The following is a 17,353-nucleotide window of genomic DNA, read 5'->3' as shown; positions in this document are numbered from 1 at the left end:
TACAGATTCACTGCCTGAAAGGCAGAAAAAAGCTAGGTTACAGAGATGGTACATGCTTAATATTACAATAACTAAATCCCTGAATCACAGGGAGCTCCAACAGAATATGACCAACCCAGGATCCATGAGACTTTTACTCAGAATCAGATCATATTCAGGCACAAATTTTGACACTGTATCAAATAAGTAATGAGTAACACTTTCAAATCCTACAAATCCACTTTAAAGCACATATAACTTATAAGGCCACCATGCTATAAGGTACAGAGAAGCGAGATTTATATGGAATTAGTCTTATAGTGCTGAATGCAAATGACTTTTCAAGGCTTCAGATAAGTTCTGGTCATCAATGTTCCTTTAAGGCAATGCAAGCATCCCTCTAAGAATACCAAAATGGTAAAATGGGCTCAGCTCACCAAGAACAGCTTGCTAGAAGACAAATAAAAAGTACGTCAATTTCTTCAGGACAAATCAACTTCTTTATCCTCAAGGTTTAAGCTTGATGGTATATAGTTCCTTTGGCATTGAGGAAAAGGAAGACTTTAGCAAATAACTTGAAGACTTGGTCTGGTGTTCAGTCTCATCTATATATGCTCAAGAGGATTCCTAAGTTTCCATCTTTATTTCCTATTTATTTCCAGGATCCCAGCAACTATTTTTTTTTTTATTGCTAGGACCTCGACAATTCTTTTGTTTTGTTTTTCCATGACTCCAGAAACTATTTTTAGCAGAAAAATAATTTTTGTGTTTTGATATTAGCAAGTTTACAAAGGAAAGACATAATATAAGAAACAAAAATGTAATCAAACCCCACTACAAAATATAAACATTTCAAATATATAATAGCAAAGCACACCAAGATACTCTACACACCACAGCAGTAGTTACCCTACTTTCTCAAGCATCAGAACCAAGATGTTACCTACCCACTGAGTTTCTGAATATGTGGATTGGTAGTAGAATCCAAGAATTTGCATTTTATCAAGTTCCTCCATGCTTTTGATGCTGCTGGTTCAAGGGCTGTACTTGGAATCCACTGCATTAGAATATGGAAAGCACAATCCTAGTCTAATAGCAGAGAAGAATGCTTATTAGAAACAACTGTGGGATTGGGGTGACTGTATCAGGGCTAGAACAGAAATTTCCCTGTAAGTGTTTCTACTTGAACTTAGTTCCTGGATGCTAATTGCCTCTTCATCTTTGGCTAAAGTTCAGTTTTCCTTCCATGGAAAAAGTGGTAGCTAGTAAGGCAGTCAAGTGGGTCTGGGCAACTAGGTTCCTCTTATTTCTTCCAATGTTTTTTCCCTGCCTTTGTGCTATGAGGCTGGGAGCTGTCTTCCCTTTCCATCAGCTCTTTAAAGATCTCATTGTGCATGTAAAAGAAGATGTATCCAGTGTGAAGCCTAGCCTCCCGCATCAGAGCCTCCTGGATACTTGATACTTGCATATCATTGTAAGTGAACCAGGCCTGCCTCTCAAAGTCAAAGGCATCACTAATATAATGGCCTGAATGTAGGTTACTCCCAAGATGGCTGACAACACCAATCAGCTGATAGGCATATTGATCTCTCATCTTGGAATTTCTTTTTTGTTTCTTGGCTTCAGCTTTTTTCTTCTTCTTAGGTAAAAAGTCTTTGTGTCCAAGGTTTTTATTGAAACCCAATACACCTAGGGAATTCACATTGGTCTCTTGGAGACTTAATTCTGGAGGTCTTCTAAGATTATTTGTGTACCACTGGGCATCTGGCTTCTGATGGCTATGAAGCGATTCCTCCTGAAGGGATTGTTCATAGATTCTCAACTTTTTGTGCTGCTGGATCTGTCCAGCTACATTTGAGAACTCTTCTGAAACACTGGATTTTGTATCCTCATAAAAATCTTTAGTAGTCTCAGTGACAGTATCAACAGTGGCAAACACATTGGTTTTCTCATATTTCTTGAGGTTTGGATTTCTAGATACTTTTTGAAGGTGAACTTCTGCAAGACACGTGTTTGGGCTACTGGTGGGTTTACCTTCATCTTCACAGATCACAGAAATGCTGGTATCTTCTAGATACCTCACTAATCCTGGTACTAATGGCTCTTGTTCAATGGCTGTGCCATAACCTGAGTTTACTGATATGGATTCTCTTATATTAAGTTTAGAATATTTTCCCAGGTCATTTTGCTGCTGTTCTTTGCTTGACCGAAAAGTCTGGCACTTTTGTGATTCAGACTCATTTTCTGACTCCATGTGTAGAGCCAAACAATCCTTGCATTCTGAGGTCAACTTTGTTGAAGGTGTCAATGACCTAAAGATGTCAGAATTCACCTTTTGGAAAAAATTTAAAAATTGGAAATCCTTAATATGTGCATTCTTGTCCAAGGGAAGAGGTGGCTGGGTATTTTCATTGCAATGAGAAGACAACTTTAAATATTTAGAAATGATGATTTGCTGGCCATCCTTCCTTAATGATCTAGACCTGTGAAAGCTATAGCGTTTCAGATGAACAATGAGGACCCTGGGTAGCCTATTGAATTTGTGAACTCCAACAGATCTGTCATGGTTACACTTCCCACATTTATACTCAAGTTCTTCTGCTCCAAAGAAAAGATCCAAAGTAGATTGAATAGACAAAGGATATGTTTTTCTTCCTTGGGGAAGGTTGATGGAAAGGTAATTACTCACTTCTGCCTTGAGAACAACCTGACCACAGGCTTCACAAATAATAGAACGCAGCAACTCAACCTCAAAATTGGTGATGACAGGACAAACAAGCATTTTGATGACAGCATTGTCAGCAGAAGCCTGGTGAGATGAATTTTCTTCCTCAGATTCAATTTTAGTCTTCCAAATTTTGTTTAATTTTTCCATGTTCTCTTTCATCTGATCTAAACAGTGACCTAAAAATTCATGAGCATCATTCTGTGAGTTGTCAGAGAATATCTCTGCTACTATTGCAATGGCATTTTTAATACTGACAAGTAACTTCTTCTTGATTTTTATGCTGTAAATATCTTTCAAAACAAGAAGTTGTGACAGGCACATGCTAAGAGCATCAAACGGAATTTTGCTCCATGGGAAACTCTGATAGAGTAAATCATAAGCAAAGGATGGAACTGAAAATAGAGTCTGCAAAACTGCATTCATATAACAGGTGTTTCCCAAGTTGGGCAGGCCTTGACAGAGTTTCTCTGGATAGAAGTCAAAGGTCATCTTGATTCTGTCCCACTCTGGGTCATCCTCACTATACAATGGTTCCAACAGAAGTGCCAAATATATTTTCTCAGAAAGAGTCTGGAGAAGACAAGTACCATCTAGGTAAGGATTTCCAGTAGAACAGGTCTTGAGTAAAAGTCCCAAAGTTAATTTGTTACTTTCTTTTAACTCTTTTAATGACATTTTTTTCTTCTCATGGTGTTTTCTGTTCTTCAAGGGATTTGTCTTAAATTTCTTGTTTCTTACAGATTTATTCTCTTTCTGCATTTTCTCATATATCTCTAAACTGGATGATACCATCCTTTTTCTCTTCCCCCAACCATTTTTTACTAACTCTTTACAGGTAAGTGTTGATATCTCTGATGTATACAAAGCCATCTCCCGAAGGTTAGGTGTTCTACTTTCTTCTCCTATGTCAAAAACTCTACTTCTTGACTTCTCATACATCTCGTTAAATAATTTTTTGTTGATTTCCTTCTGTGTTTTTGTGCTATTAAAGACACCCTTATCCCTACCAGGCTTCGTGGGTGGTTGAGTATTTTTTTGACGGACTCTATCCAGGAACATCTTCAGCTCTTCAGCGTCTCTGGAGGATAATCTTTTAATAAACAAAAAAGTATTACTTTGGAAGGTTAAATGCAGATAATTTTGTTTTTTTTTCATAGGATCTAAAGACTACATTTTTAATATTATTACCCAGCCAAAAGGTTGTATATTCTCCAGTGCTGAAAATAAACCACCAGTCTAACTTTCTCCTTTCCTTACACTGTTTCAATGAATGCTTCTTTTGACTTAGACATCCCAGTCTTCCTATTCCATATTTGGACAAAACCATGTACCATTAGAACAGCCATGTTTTCTTTATAAGTAAAATATATGTGTATCTTGTATTACTGACAATCTTAAGTTCCAAATTATGTTGCAAGTTTGCCTCTGAAGACAACACTAAAGCAAAGTTTCTTTAGTTCTCTATAGAGAATAGGCCTGTTTCTAGTGCTGATTTTATATTACAGCCTTGTAAGGTTCTGGATACTCACTCCTTTAGTAATAAAACCAATATCCTTCAAGAGTTGTCCGCAGTTACATGAGACAAGAGCTGTCCACGGTTAAATGAGGGCAGAGTCTTGATTCCCAATGCAAGGCTGCTACTGAAAAAAATCAAGAAAAATTATTTAAGCTATCAGAGAAATGATTGGCTAGAACTCAGATTCTATTCCCATACACTAAGTCTCTTTTCCACTGCAATACTAGATTAATTCGGTATTAATTTCCCCACTTCAACTGAAATCATTAAACACTTAAAAGATTTTCAATACATAGGTGAAGAGCATGATGAACAGTGTCTAAAGTGTATGCATACAATATGCCAATCCTCCTGTCAATAAGTGAATAAGAAAATAGGAGGCATTATGTGGTCCTCAACCCAAGTCCCGGAATCTAGAGGACTTCATATGCAGGCCACTAATAGTTAATCTAGCTATCTCCTTCTAAATGCAGTTATATTCCTATATTTCATATGGAACCAGGGGAAGTCCACACACTCTATCCCATGCTAAAGCAGGTATCAAAGAATTGGCTATCTCTAGCTCCCACAAGCTAAGATGACCTGGTATATTCTAAGCAGTCCTGATTTTCAAGATAAGTGCCAATTAAAAATTTGAAGTCATGCTGAGCAAGAACATAAAAAAAACTTAGGATAATTTTGAAAATTGCTTAAAATAATAACTGAGACTCAGTTCAAGACTGAGATTATTATGTTTTACTACTGAACTAGCAAGCACATAGTATAAAAGATTTACAAAAAGAAAAAAAAACACAACATATGATGAGTGGAGAATTTCCTGTTGGCTCCAAGGTTGGCTTCACTGTTCCTATGGAGACATGCCCCAAGTTTCAAGGTCGTTATAATCCATGCAGACTGAAAAATTCCCGAGGATGAAAAAGGAAAGAAGTCAATGGCCTCGTGTTCTTTTGGCCATTATAACAGGGACACTCAAGTTGGCACTTAAAGGTCTATAAATTCCTTGCTAAGTCCTTATTAACATATGTTTACTTTATATTTCTTAATGCATCATCATATGGCTTAGAGGAAAACTGGTTATAGTCAACATGGGTGAAATATGTACTAAACAACACCATTTCTGGGACCTTTAGCCCTGCTTTCCTCACACCTGCAATTATGTTCATTTTCACCTGTCTAAAGTAGAATCACCAGTAGATCCCCTAAGTTATCTGGGTTGAGGAATACTGTCAATGAAGACTTGTAGCATAACTGGACCACCAACATGGGCAAATGGGAAAATCATATGAAACAACTTCTAGCAGGCCTTAGGTCTCACACTCTTTTTTTTCAGAAAATACTATCAAACAACTTCAGGACATATTTAGCCATCCATGGACAAGTAAGTACAAGGCATTTTGCTCAGGGCTAATTATGGCACCTACATAAGTAAGTGTGAGATCTGTCTGTGCTCCAGACTATATAGAATTCAGATTGTAAAGTAACCATTTTTATAATCACAGTCTAGCACACAGGTGGCAAACACAAGGCTGGCAGGCCAAATCCAGCCCTCCACCTTGTTTTATCTGGCCTGGAACATTGTTTCTACCCGGCAGCAGCGCTGAGCTCTCACTTAACTGTTAAGGAGTAGTTACACTTATACAGTCCTAAAGTTACATTCGGCCCTTTGAAGGCAACCGCAAGGCTGATGTGGCCCCTGGCAAAAATGAGTAAGACACCCCTGGTCTAGCACTTTTCTTATTCTGATGGGCTAGCATTGCTTTCACATTCTCCTCCAATTGATTATGTTTTGCAATTAACATGAATTGCTTGGTATTTGCCTTCCACAAGCTAAATTGGCTTAGTTTCTTGAAATAATCCCACTTCTTTACTCCTCAACTGCTTTGCCTTCCAAACCATAAGTGACACATATATTCCAACAAGTTAGGTATACAAAATTTGCCTGATTTGGGTTGTTTCTTCTTTGAGAACTCACAGCATTCTGAACTTCAGTCCAAGAGCTCTCCAAACAAGCTCTGAAGCTTTGCAAACATACCCCTCACCTTCACCTTGGCACTATTTAATTAGTCTCACTAAGTGATAAATCTGTAACCTCAATTCTTTACATATTAACACTTCTATGTACACTGCCTGCTTCGAGACAAGCCAGATGCCTCCAACAATTCTGCTCAGTATCCTGTGGGGTCCCTAACATTACCCTAACAGAAATTAAGTGAAAAGAAAGAATAAGACAACAAATCACTAATGTAGAGAAAGAGAGTCCAATTGTGTTATGAGGAAGAGCACCATGACACTACATTAAGACCACCACATCCTATACGTAAAAAGCCAAGGCAGAACCAAAAACTTAACCTACCACTAAGTGTTCCAAAAATATGACAGAAAAAGATCAACAAAAAGAGCCAAACATCCCCTAACCTCTACCCTCTTACCTGTCATCCTGAGGTTAGTGGGTGGAGGGATTGAGCAAAAAAGAAAAAGGACTCATGGACACAGACAACTGTGTGGTGATTGTGGGATCAGGGGAAGGAGATATAAGGGGCCTAAGTGGTTAATGAAAACAATATGAAAAATGCCAAAATATGGGTAACTCTGCTTGTCATCCTATATCAAATGGTCAAATAGCTAAAACTATACATAAAACTTTCAGTCAAATTTACCAGCTTTTCAAAAGCAATTCAAACATCTCTGTGAATACTTACTAAACTTTTGATGATTCAAGGCAATGACAGACTGTTGAGTACCCAGAATGTAAAGGAATCATTCCCAAAGCCCTGAAATATCTAAGAAGATATTAAGATGGACTTCAGATATACTGCTATTCCCTAACAATCAACACACCATCCTGTTGGTAGTGAGCATTTCTCTCTAAAATAGAAAGGCTCTTTCCAATGGACACCAATATAAGCCCATTGGCATTGAGCAGTGAACAATTATGTTAAAAAGACAATGTTTAATGATCCTCCAAAACTTTAGGCTATGAGGTATCAAAATCAATGACCCCACCTGCTCTTTCCATGCTTAGGCCTCTGCAGGACACACAGATGACATTGAGAAAGTTGTGTAAGTGACTAATATACCACTGACATCATGGTCAACCCTAGCATATCTGGCTCACTGACAAAAATAAGTATAAGTAACAATTTCTTGCCATCATATATAGGTTAACAAGTTTCCCACAGTTAGGTCCCGGAACTCAAAAAACCAGTGAGAAAGGATAGGATGTACAAAGTCACTCAAAATTTAAAATTTCTGAATAATTCAGTAGTGGACCAATATAAATTAATGAATAGGTGAGCATTTAGCACAATAAATGTTTGTATCAGAAAGCATGCATTCGAAAAATGATTAGAAATGAGGCCATAAAAACATTCAGGCATGACTGCAAATTCAACTAATCTGGATTATTTATATATAGTTCTCACTGTCCTACTTTAATGCTGAGTAAGAGTTTAAAATATTTCTTCTTCACAAAAAAGTCTTTATTTAAGTGTATTTTGTTTTGGATTATGCTATTAAAGTTTTCCTAATTTTTTCTCCCCTTTATCCCCCCTCTACCCTGCACCCCCTAACCCTCTAGCATTACCCACTTTAGTTCATGTCCATGGGTTGTACATATAAAGTCTTTGATTTGTCAGTTTCCTATGCCATTCTTAACCTCTCCCCATCTATTTTATGCCTACCAATTATCCTTCTTATTCCCTGTACCTTCCCCCCATTCTTCCCCTCCCCCTCCCCACTGAAAACCCTCATGTGATCTCCCTTTCTCTGATTTTATTCCTGTTAGAGTCATTTGCTGAGTTTTTGTTTTCATTTTTTTAGGTTCAGTTGTTGATAGTTGTGAGTTTGTTGTCATTTTACTGTTCACAGTTTTTTATCTTCTTCTATTTCTTAGATAAGTCCCTTTAACATTTCATATATAAGAGCTTGGTAATGATGAACTCCTTTAACTTGACCTTATCTGGGAAGCACTTTATCTGCCCTTCCATTCTAAATGAAAGCTTTGCTGGATAGAGTCATCTTGGATGTAGGTCCTTGCCTTTCATGACTTCAAATACTTGTTTCCAGCCCCTTCTTGCCTGTAGGGTTTCTTTTCGAGAAATCAGCTGATAGTCTTATACACAGTCTTTTGTCGGTAACTCTCTCCTTTCTTCCTGCTGCTTTTAAGATTCTCTATCTTTAATCTCAGGTAACTTAATGAAGATGTGCCTTGGTGTTCCTTCTTGGGTCCAATTTCTTTGGGACTCCCTGAGCTTCCTGGACTTTCTAGAAGTCTATTTCCTTTGCCAGATTGGGGAAGTTTTCCTTCATTATTTGTTTAAGTAAGTTTTCAACTTCTTGCTCGTGTTCTTCTCCTTCTGGCACCCCTATGATTCAGATGTTAGAGCACTTAAAGTTATCCCAGAGTTTCCCAAGCCTCTCCTGTTTTTGAATTCTTGTTTCTTCCTTCTGTTCCACTTGATTGTTTATTTCTTCCTTTTGTTCCTAATTGTTGATTTGAGTCCTGGTTTCCTTCCCTTCACTGTTGGTTCCCTGTATATTTTGCTTTATTTCATTTTTGGTAGCCTTCATTTCTTTCTTCATTTTGTGACTGAGCTCAATCAGTTCTGTGAGCATCCTGATTACCAGTGTTTTGAGCTCTGCACCAGATAGGTTGGCTATTTCCTCTTCGCTTAGTTCTCTTTCTGGAGTTTTCATCTGTTCTTTCATTTGGGCCATACTTCTTTGTCTTGGTACACCTGTTATGTTGTAAGGGGGAGGAGCTTTAGGTATTCACCAGGACAGAGCAACCCTCTTTGCTGCGTTGGGTCACTGTCTGTGGAGGAGAGGTCAGAGAGGGAACAATGCCACTTCCTTGCTCTGCTCTAGCCCTACTTTCCAACAAACTCTCTTGTGAGAGACTGGGAGTGTCTCCTGCTGTGGCAACCCCCGCAGTAGTTTACAGCTAGCTTTGAGTATGTAGTTTCCCATTCAGCCAGCCCCAACTCACCTGCAGGGTCCACTGCTTTGCAGGGTGTTGTCTCTACTCAGGTTCTCATATCCAGCCTCTGCCATTCCTATCAGTCTGGGTGAATGTTTCTTTAACTCCTTGGTTGTTAGAGTTCCATGCAGTTTGAGTCTCTAGCACTTCTGGTTGCTTGTTGTCTTTAGATTGGTTATTATCCTTCTTTGGGTTGTGCAAAGAAGTGAAACATTTCTACCTACACCTCCATCTTGGCTGGAACTTTAAAACCAAAGTCTTAATTGTTCCTATTTTGACCACTCAAGAGTATGAACCTACAACCCCAGAACCACTTGAAGTCTGCATTAAATTTTTTTTCACCCCAGATAATCTGTATTTATCAAAAATTGTTTTCTGTTCTTTCTAATCATAGATGAAATAATATGAGACCCTCATGGCGTTTCCATTCTCTGCTTTTAAAAATACAATTAAGAGACATGTGTATTCCAAAACAGTCTCTATTCATCACTCCTTCTTCACAGTTCAACCTGCTTACATTCTATTTCAGAATAAAGGAGACTTCACTGAGAGTACTGAGCATAGAAAGTGAAGATTAAGAAATACCTTGCTGAGCCCTGGTTGGTGTGGCTCAGTGAATTGAGTGCAGGCATGTGAAGCAAAGGTCACTGGCTTGATTCCCAGTCAGGGCACATGCCTGGGTTGTGGGCCAGGTCCCCAGCTGGGGGTGTGTGAGAGGCAACCGATTGATATATCTTGTTCATTGATGTTTCTCTCCCTCTCTTTCTCCCTCCTCTCCCATCTCTCTAAAAATAAATAAAATCTTAAAAAAAAACCATCTTGCTGATGCACAGTTGAGGGATGTAACCAATGCTCACTTTTCCTACCTTAAATTCCCTTCTTGATTCTACCTCATCATTCAAAGCCTTTTGGGGCTTTTTTTTATTGTTCTTTAAAAAAAAAGGTTTTAAAGTGAAATTTATCAGTTCTCTAAGATCCTGCTCCACTATGTGACTATTCTAAGCAGCCTAAAATAAACACTTCAGCAGTAGTGATACGCCTCCTCTTTTGCCACTCCCATACCAGATTCAAAACATATGGATGACAGCTATATTCAAAAGTTATTAAAGCCAAAGTGCTTCCCTCTCATTTTACCCATAAACTCAGTCCATTAGATTTGATTGATCACCTACTAGTGCAATACACAGGTTAGCGGCTGATCTCAAAGCATAGCCAGAAACTCATAAAGCTATACTACTCCTATGAGATTTGGAGGCATGACCTATGGTGTCAATAATCTGGCTGTGAGGTTAAAAAACTCCTAGTACAAATTGTCTGCTTCACTGTTAATTTACTAATTCACTTTATATTGATCTTCTTGGTCATCAAGTATTTGCTGAGCATCTGCTCCATGCTGCATATTATGATTTCCTGAGTGCTCCATGCTGGGTATTGTGGCCAGTGCTCTCAGGGACACAAAGGATATGAGCATTTACTGTATTTAAACAACATAGGTTCAAGTGTAAATGTCATCATCTAAAACAGCCTTGTTTCCAGTGGGGACAAAGGATCTGGGAAAACATCCCTACACTGCCATTTTCTGAAACTTGACATACAACCAGGGTGGGAGCAGTGTTCTGTAAAAGAGAGAATATTGGTAGGATATTTCTCAGGCCCTGCCTCAACTCTGCAAAATGATGAGGCTTAGCCTCATCTTCATGGAGCAAATGAGAAATTGGCCCTTCGGAAGAATGCCTGAAAGCTCCAGAACTCAGAAACCCAGGTTGTTATTTATATATTAAGCTCATTTGGTGAGGACTTTTGATGTTTTTTGGTGTATTTACCCTCTGTAACCTGTATTTGTATTTCCATCCATTTGTGCTTTCATAATTTTTAGAGCAAGAAGCATTGGAGAACCAATAAGAATATACCTTTTAAATTTGAACATGCATTTCTCATTCACAAACCATTTATCACAAAAGGAGAAAATTTAGAGGCAGTTACAGCTTGAGGCAGATGAATAAACCTTAGAAGACCCTTTAGGCTCCATGAATATGAGAAAGTAACATCTCTATGTCAGACATCTTCCACTGACATCTGAGTATAACTGTAATCACCTATATAAAATCAAATGTGTGATTTTTTAATTTCACTTAATAAGTGAAGGTCAAGATATAGAAGTGGTTTGGTACAAGTGGTGAGTTTTAATTATCATTTTACTTCAAATTTCTTATGTTTGAAACATGCAGAGAAAATAAAGACATACATAGCATATGGTGAGAGATTTCTATTCAGTGGCCCAAGCAAGTCTCACTGGATAGAAATGATGAAGGACCCATGGGGTAGTGTGTGAGTACCTTTAGGCAGTAAATAGAAAAGACAGGCCCAGATAATTACCAAAGAAGTTTCCAATAATTTCTGCGTATCCCCAATAATCCCAAACAAGAGCTCTGAAAAACCAAACTTCAACTCACGTTTATTTTAAACTAAACATAATGACCTTGGAAAAGCTAATTCCACTATCAGAGTCTATTAAACTAACTGGAAAATAATTAAGTAAGCTTCCTTTGAGGACTCCATTCTTTGACGCTATGATTCTATGTAGAATATACTGAAAAAGCACATTGGATTTCCCAAGAGAGTTCAAATAAAAGATATTTTCCCCACTAGTTAGATGACGTGTATTAAATTTAGGCTTGGAAAATACAGTCACCATATAAAATATTAGAAGGTGAGTAGGTGAATATGCTGGGTTTGGCATATGGGGAGAGGGGATTCTCAAACCCCAACAGGCATTCATTTATCCATCATTCCATAAACAAATATGTATGGCATACTAGCAAGCATTATATTAAGCTCTGGGTATAAAAGAATAAAAAGAAAGAAAAAAACATGCTTTCATAAAACTGTTAATTTAGCAGGGGGATAGACAATATACACACATAAAACATATAGAAAACCAGATAGTGGTAACTGTTAAAGAAAACAGAAAATTAGGGGAATAAGATATGTCAATGGTAATGGGAATATGCTTGCTGCCTTATATAAAGTGTTCTGGGGCCCTGGCTGGTGGCTCTGTTGGTTGAATTGTTGTCCCATACACCAAAAGGTTGCAGGTTTGATTCCCAGTCAGGGCATATACATAGGTTTCCAGGTTCAATCCCCTATCCCCAGTTGAGGTGCGTATGGGAGGCAAACAATTGATGTTTCTCTTTCACATCAATGTCTGTCTGTCTGTCTCTCTCTCTCTCCCCTTTCCTCTCTCTCTAAAATCAGTAAAAACATATCTTCAGATGAGGATTTTTTTTAAAAACGAAGTAACCTGGAAAGGTCTGATTGATAATGATGACATAACAGGGTCTTGAAGAAACTGAAAGAGCAAATAGATGCAGAGTGCTCCAGGTAGGAGGAAGAACGAATAAAAAGGCCCTCAGTTGGGAGTGTACTTGGCATGTTAGAAACAGAATGCAAGCCTATGTGGCCAGAGAACAGTGAAGAAATATGAAGAGAAGGGAGGTGTGAAACTTTTGTAAAAGAGCAGGAGACTGAATATACCAATAACCTTGCTGAGTAGCACAAAGGGCCAACCAAGAGCCAACCTCATGAATTTACAGTGAGACCAATCAGCGTATTTGTGATTTTTTTCTCCAGTTACATTTAGCTGCCCAGCTGTCATGGTGCAGATGTGCATTAGGAAGAGCCTTGAATTTAACTTTGCTTGAGATTCTGCCATTCATAAATAACCAAGTAAGAGGAGAAAGGGAGTTGAAGATGTAGGGAAGGAAGTGATTATAAAGATGGACCAGAAAGGATGAAATAGGAATGGAGAACACAAAGATGGAAAAGCCTAAATCTTATGAAATACTGGGGTGAGTGTATGGGGTAGAAGTATCAGAAGACCAGGAGTTCAGCTCTCATTTCAGTAGATATAATTCCGCCCCTTGCTTCTAAGCAGCTGTCAACTACTTGTACACTTTCTCCAATTCTCCTCTCACTTTCCTTACTGTTCTATTCATTCTCACTCTTGCCCCAAAGCTGGAAGTAACTCATGAGAACAGGGGTGGAAAGCTGAGTGTTAGGAGTATGTGGACAGGGTTAGAGACAGGCATGATGAGATGGGGGAGGGGGAACAGGGAATGAAAATCATCTGCTTTCTTTTTTCACTCTCCCACATCTAGGTTAAAGGTCAATACATCAAGAGGCTCATTGCCTCTAGAGTATTAGCAATTAGGTCCTGTCATTGGGTTTGGTCCCAGCTTCAGTGTGCATGGTTTTTCAAAATGATTGGATCACAGCAGACTGTTTCTCTCTCTGGTCTAAAGGCACATTTCTGCACTTGGCAAATGTCCAAGTCATTGTACAGCACAGAAATGCCATTACTTTGCCTCTTGACATACACTACACATAAATCTCTCCATAGGAGGTCCTGACCAAAATGGAAAGAATTCTCTGGACTAGCAAATCATTCCCATGAAGTAGTCAAGCTTTGAACTTTTTCTGAGAGACAGTTTTGTCAAAGCTTTTTTGTTTTGTTTTTCATTCTTTTAAAATTATGTTAGTCCTTTTAATAAAACATAGTTGATTAAAAGACCAGAAGGCAGATTATTTTCCAGAAGTTAAATATTATTATGAAAGAGTGGTCTTTCATGAGAAAGTGCATACTTATTATATTGAAATCATGATAAATGAGGCTTTCTGGAAATTAGTCCTTTTTCTCCTACTGGAACCTTCCTAGTATTTTGCAGCACTTTCTGGTAAGTATTGTATTTATTTGTTATTCAATTACTAACCAAAATATTTGTTGATACCTACTCAACTATGGACATTGACTATGAACAAGATCTGAAGATGAAGCAATAAAATATTTCTGACCTCAGGTTTGAAACAGGTATACAAAAAATGGCAGTACATGAAAAAACACGTTAAGTAAAATTGAAGTAGTGTTATTTAAGAGTTCAGGCATTTTCTGCCATTTCAGCTTCTTCTAGCATTCCTTCTCTGCATGGAATTCCCTAATAATCTCCCTATTTGTATCTTAGTTCTATCCCTCCTTTTAAGACTGTGTTTGAGTCTCACTTTATTCAGAAGATCACCAGGCCTGATTTTTCCTGCCCCAGAATTCACAAAGCATTCACTTTTTGTAAGACTGTCACTTAGCCTGTGCCACCTTGCATTGTTGCTTCATATGATCTGACCACAAAATTAATAAATACCAGAAAACAATGACTGTGTTTTCAGTCTGTGTAGAGTGAAGTTTTCCTTCTTCAAAGGAAATCATAAAGTTGGACAAGTAACTGTCCTTGAAGGGTTAGGGCCAAAGAATTCTAAGTTTCCTTAAGAAAATAGTATCCAAAGTTTAAAAATAAGGGCTGGAAGAGCAGGAAAGGATGAAATTAAATGGGATGGAACTGTTACTGGAACATCAAGCTGACTATGACACGAAGACTAGGTTATATAAGACAGGAGACCAAACAGGTGAAGACTACTATCTATCAAATTTAAAATGCATACACACTTAATGAAGCAATTCTATTAAGGCTTTGTCCAATAGATACAATTGCAAAACTTTGTAAACCCTTTTTAAAAAGATTTTATTTATGTACTTCTTTAGAGAGGGGAAGGGAGGGAGAAAGAGAGGGAAAGAAACACCAATGTGTGGTTGCCTCTCACATGTTCTATACTGGGGGCCTGGCCCGCAACCCAGGCATGCGCCCTGACTAGGAATCAAATTGACCTTTGGGGTCACAGGCCAGTGTTCAATCCCCTGAGTCAAGCCATCCAGGGCCGTGTAAATCTTTTTAACAATCAGCATCTTTACCTATATAATTTTTAAAGAGACCTATAAAATGAGACTTTTTCCATTGTCTTGCAATATTGACAAAGGTGACAAATCAGGAACAAGAACATTATATAAAAATTGCTACACACATGAAGAGTATTGATAGCTTTCAAAAATTATTTGAAGTAGGAAAATTCATTAATAAGGAGCACTGTGGCATTTCCCCTGCTCTTAGGTCCAACTCAAGTGTGGGGCTGAAATTGGGGTATTGTTTCTAAAAGACATGCATGATTGCATCTCACACCCTGGCTGCATACTTATTGAGTAGCCAAAATGTTTAAGTCCAAACTCATGTACTAGAGTGTGAGAGACTAGGGGACACTTGACACGGTTACTGTGGAGATGCATGGGCAAAGAAACTAGTGCCTGACTTAAACTGGGAAGTCATGATACAGAATGAAGTGGCCCCCATGACAGGGAAGACAAGGCAACAGTAATGCAAGTTCCACTCACTCTGTTTGGAGAAGAAATAGTACAAGATTTGATGCACTAAGTAGAAGATAAGAAAACTATAACCTCATGAAGAAAATCGTCCCAAAGGAACTGTTTGCTACAAAAACGTGACCCTCCAAGAAAGACGCCCTTAGATACATAACAGGACAGTGGGAAATAAGGGAGGGAAGTAAAAGATTAGCTGTATCCTCTGGTACTTTCATCTATAGCAAATCCCTATGCCCCCCCCAAATTTTGAGGAGATACTTTGTTTTTTAAATATATTTTATTGATTATGCTATCACAGTTGTCCCATTCCCCCCCTTTATTCCCCTCTGTCATGCACCTCCCCTCCCGCACCCCCCCTTAGTTCATGTCTATGGGTTGTACATATAATTTCTTTGGCTTCTACATCTCCTATACTATTCTTAACCTCTCCCTGTCTATTTTGTACCTACCACTTATGCTACTTATTCCTTGTAACTTTTCCCCCATTCCCCTCACTCCCACTGATAACCCTCCATGTGAGTTTCTCTATTTCCATGAATCTGTTCCTGTTCTAGTGGTTTGCATAGTTTGTTTTTGGGTTTTTTTTTACATTTGTTTGTTGGCAGATGTGAGTTTATTGTCATTCTCCTGTTCATATTTTTGATCCTCTTCTTTTTCTTAGATAAATCTCTTAACATTTCATATAATCAGGGCTTGGTGATGATGAACTCCTTTAACCTGACCTTATCTGGGAAGCACTTTATCTACCCTTCTATTCTAAACGAGAGCTTTGCTGGATAGAGTCATCTTGGATGTAGGTCCTTGCCTCTCATGACTTTGAATAACTTCTTTCTAGCCCCTTCTTGCATGTTAGGTTTCTTTTTAGAAATCAACTGATAGTCTTATGGGAATTCCTATGTAGGTAACTGTCTCTTTTTCTCTTGCTGCTTTTAAGATTCTCTCCTTCTCTTTAATCTTGGGTAATGTAATGATGATATGCCTTGGTATCTGCTTCCTTGGGTCCAACTTGTTTGGGACTTTCTAAGCTTCCCATACTTCCTGGAAGTCTATTTCCTTTGCCAGATTGGGGAAGTTCTCTTTCATTATTTTTTCAATAATTTTTCAATTTCTTACTCTTCCTCTTCTCTTGCTGGCACCTCTATGATTCATATGTTGGAATGTTTAAAGTTGTCCTGGGGATTCCTACACCTCTTTTTTTTTTTTTTGAATTCTTGTTTCTTCATTCTGTTCTGGTTGAAGGTTTATTTCTTTCTTCTGGTCCAAACCATTGATTTGAGTCCCAGTTTCCTTCCTGTCACTGTTGGTTCCCTGTACATTTTCCTTTATTTCACTTTTTATAGCCTTCAATTTTTCCCCTGTTTTGCAACCACACTCAACTATTTCTGTGAGCATCCTGATTACCAGTGTTTTGAACTGTGCATCTGGTAGGTTGGCTATCTCTTTGTCACTTAGTTGTATTTGTTCTGGTGCTTTGATTTGTTCTCTCATTTGGGCCATATTTTTCTGTCTTGGTGTGTCTGTTATGTAGTAAGGGGTGATCTTTAGGTATTCATCAGGGTGAGACAACCCACATCACTGCATTTTGACACTGTATGTGGGGGAGGGGTCTGGGAGGGAACAACGTTGCCTACTCAGCTCTCTGCCAGTTTTCATTCACTTCCCCTGCTACCCACAAGCAAATTGGGCCCTTATGATGCTGATTCTCAGGTAGGTGGTTTTGTGTACATTCCAGGTCCCTGTGGGTCTCTCCAATGAGCTCTCCTGTGAGGCTTGGAATTTCTCCTGCTGCTGCCATGACCCCAGCAGGTTTTTTCAGTCAGAGGTTTGGAGGTTTTATTTCCCTTGGCTGGAACCCTGGGTTGAGTGGTCTGTCTTGCTCCCCAGTTGTTCCTT

General features: G+C 38.5%; 1 protein-coding gene across 1 annotated transcript; it reads right to left on the bottom strand.

Annotated features, from left to right (window-relative positions):
- Nucleotides 1-1,282: 1,282 nt before the first annotated feature.
- Nucleotides 1,283-4,053, bottom strand: USP26 (ubiquitin specific peptidase 26). Its single transcript, XM_045852190.1, is given in 3 exon segments — nt 1,283-3,859; nt 3,861-3,932; nt 3,934-4,053. Coding segments are annotated over 3 exon segments (2,769 nt in total).
- Nucleotides 4,054-17,353: the final 13,300 nt, after the last annotated feature.

This window comes from Phyllostomus hastatus, unplaced genomic scaffold, assembly GCF_019186645.2.
Source record: "Phyllostomus hastatus isolate PE091 unplaced genomic scaffold, TTU_PhHast_1.1 phas_contig_90, whole genome shotgun sequence".
Lineage (NCBI taxonomy): Eukaryota > Metazoa > Chordata > Mammalia > Chiroptera > Phyllostomidae > Phyllostomus > Phyllostomus hastatus.
This window is presented reverse-complemented; position numbering and strand designations above follow the sequence as displayed.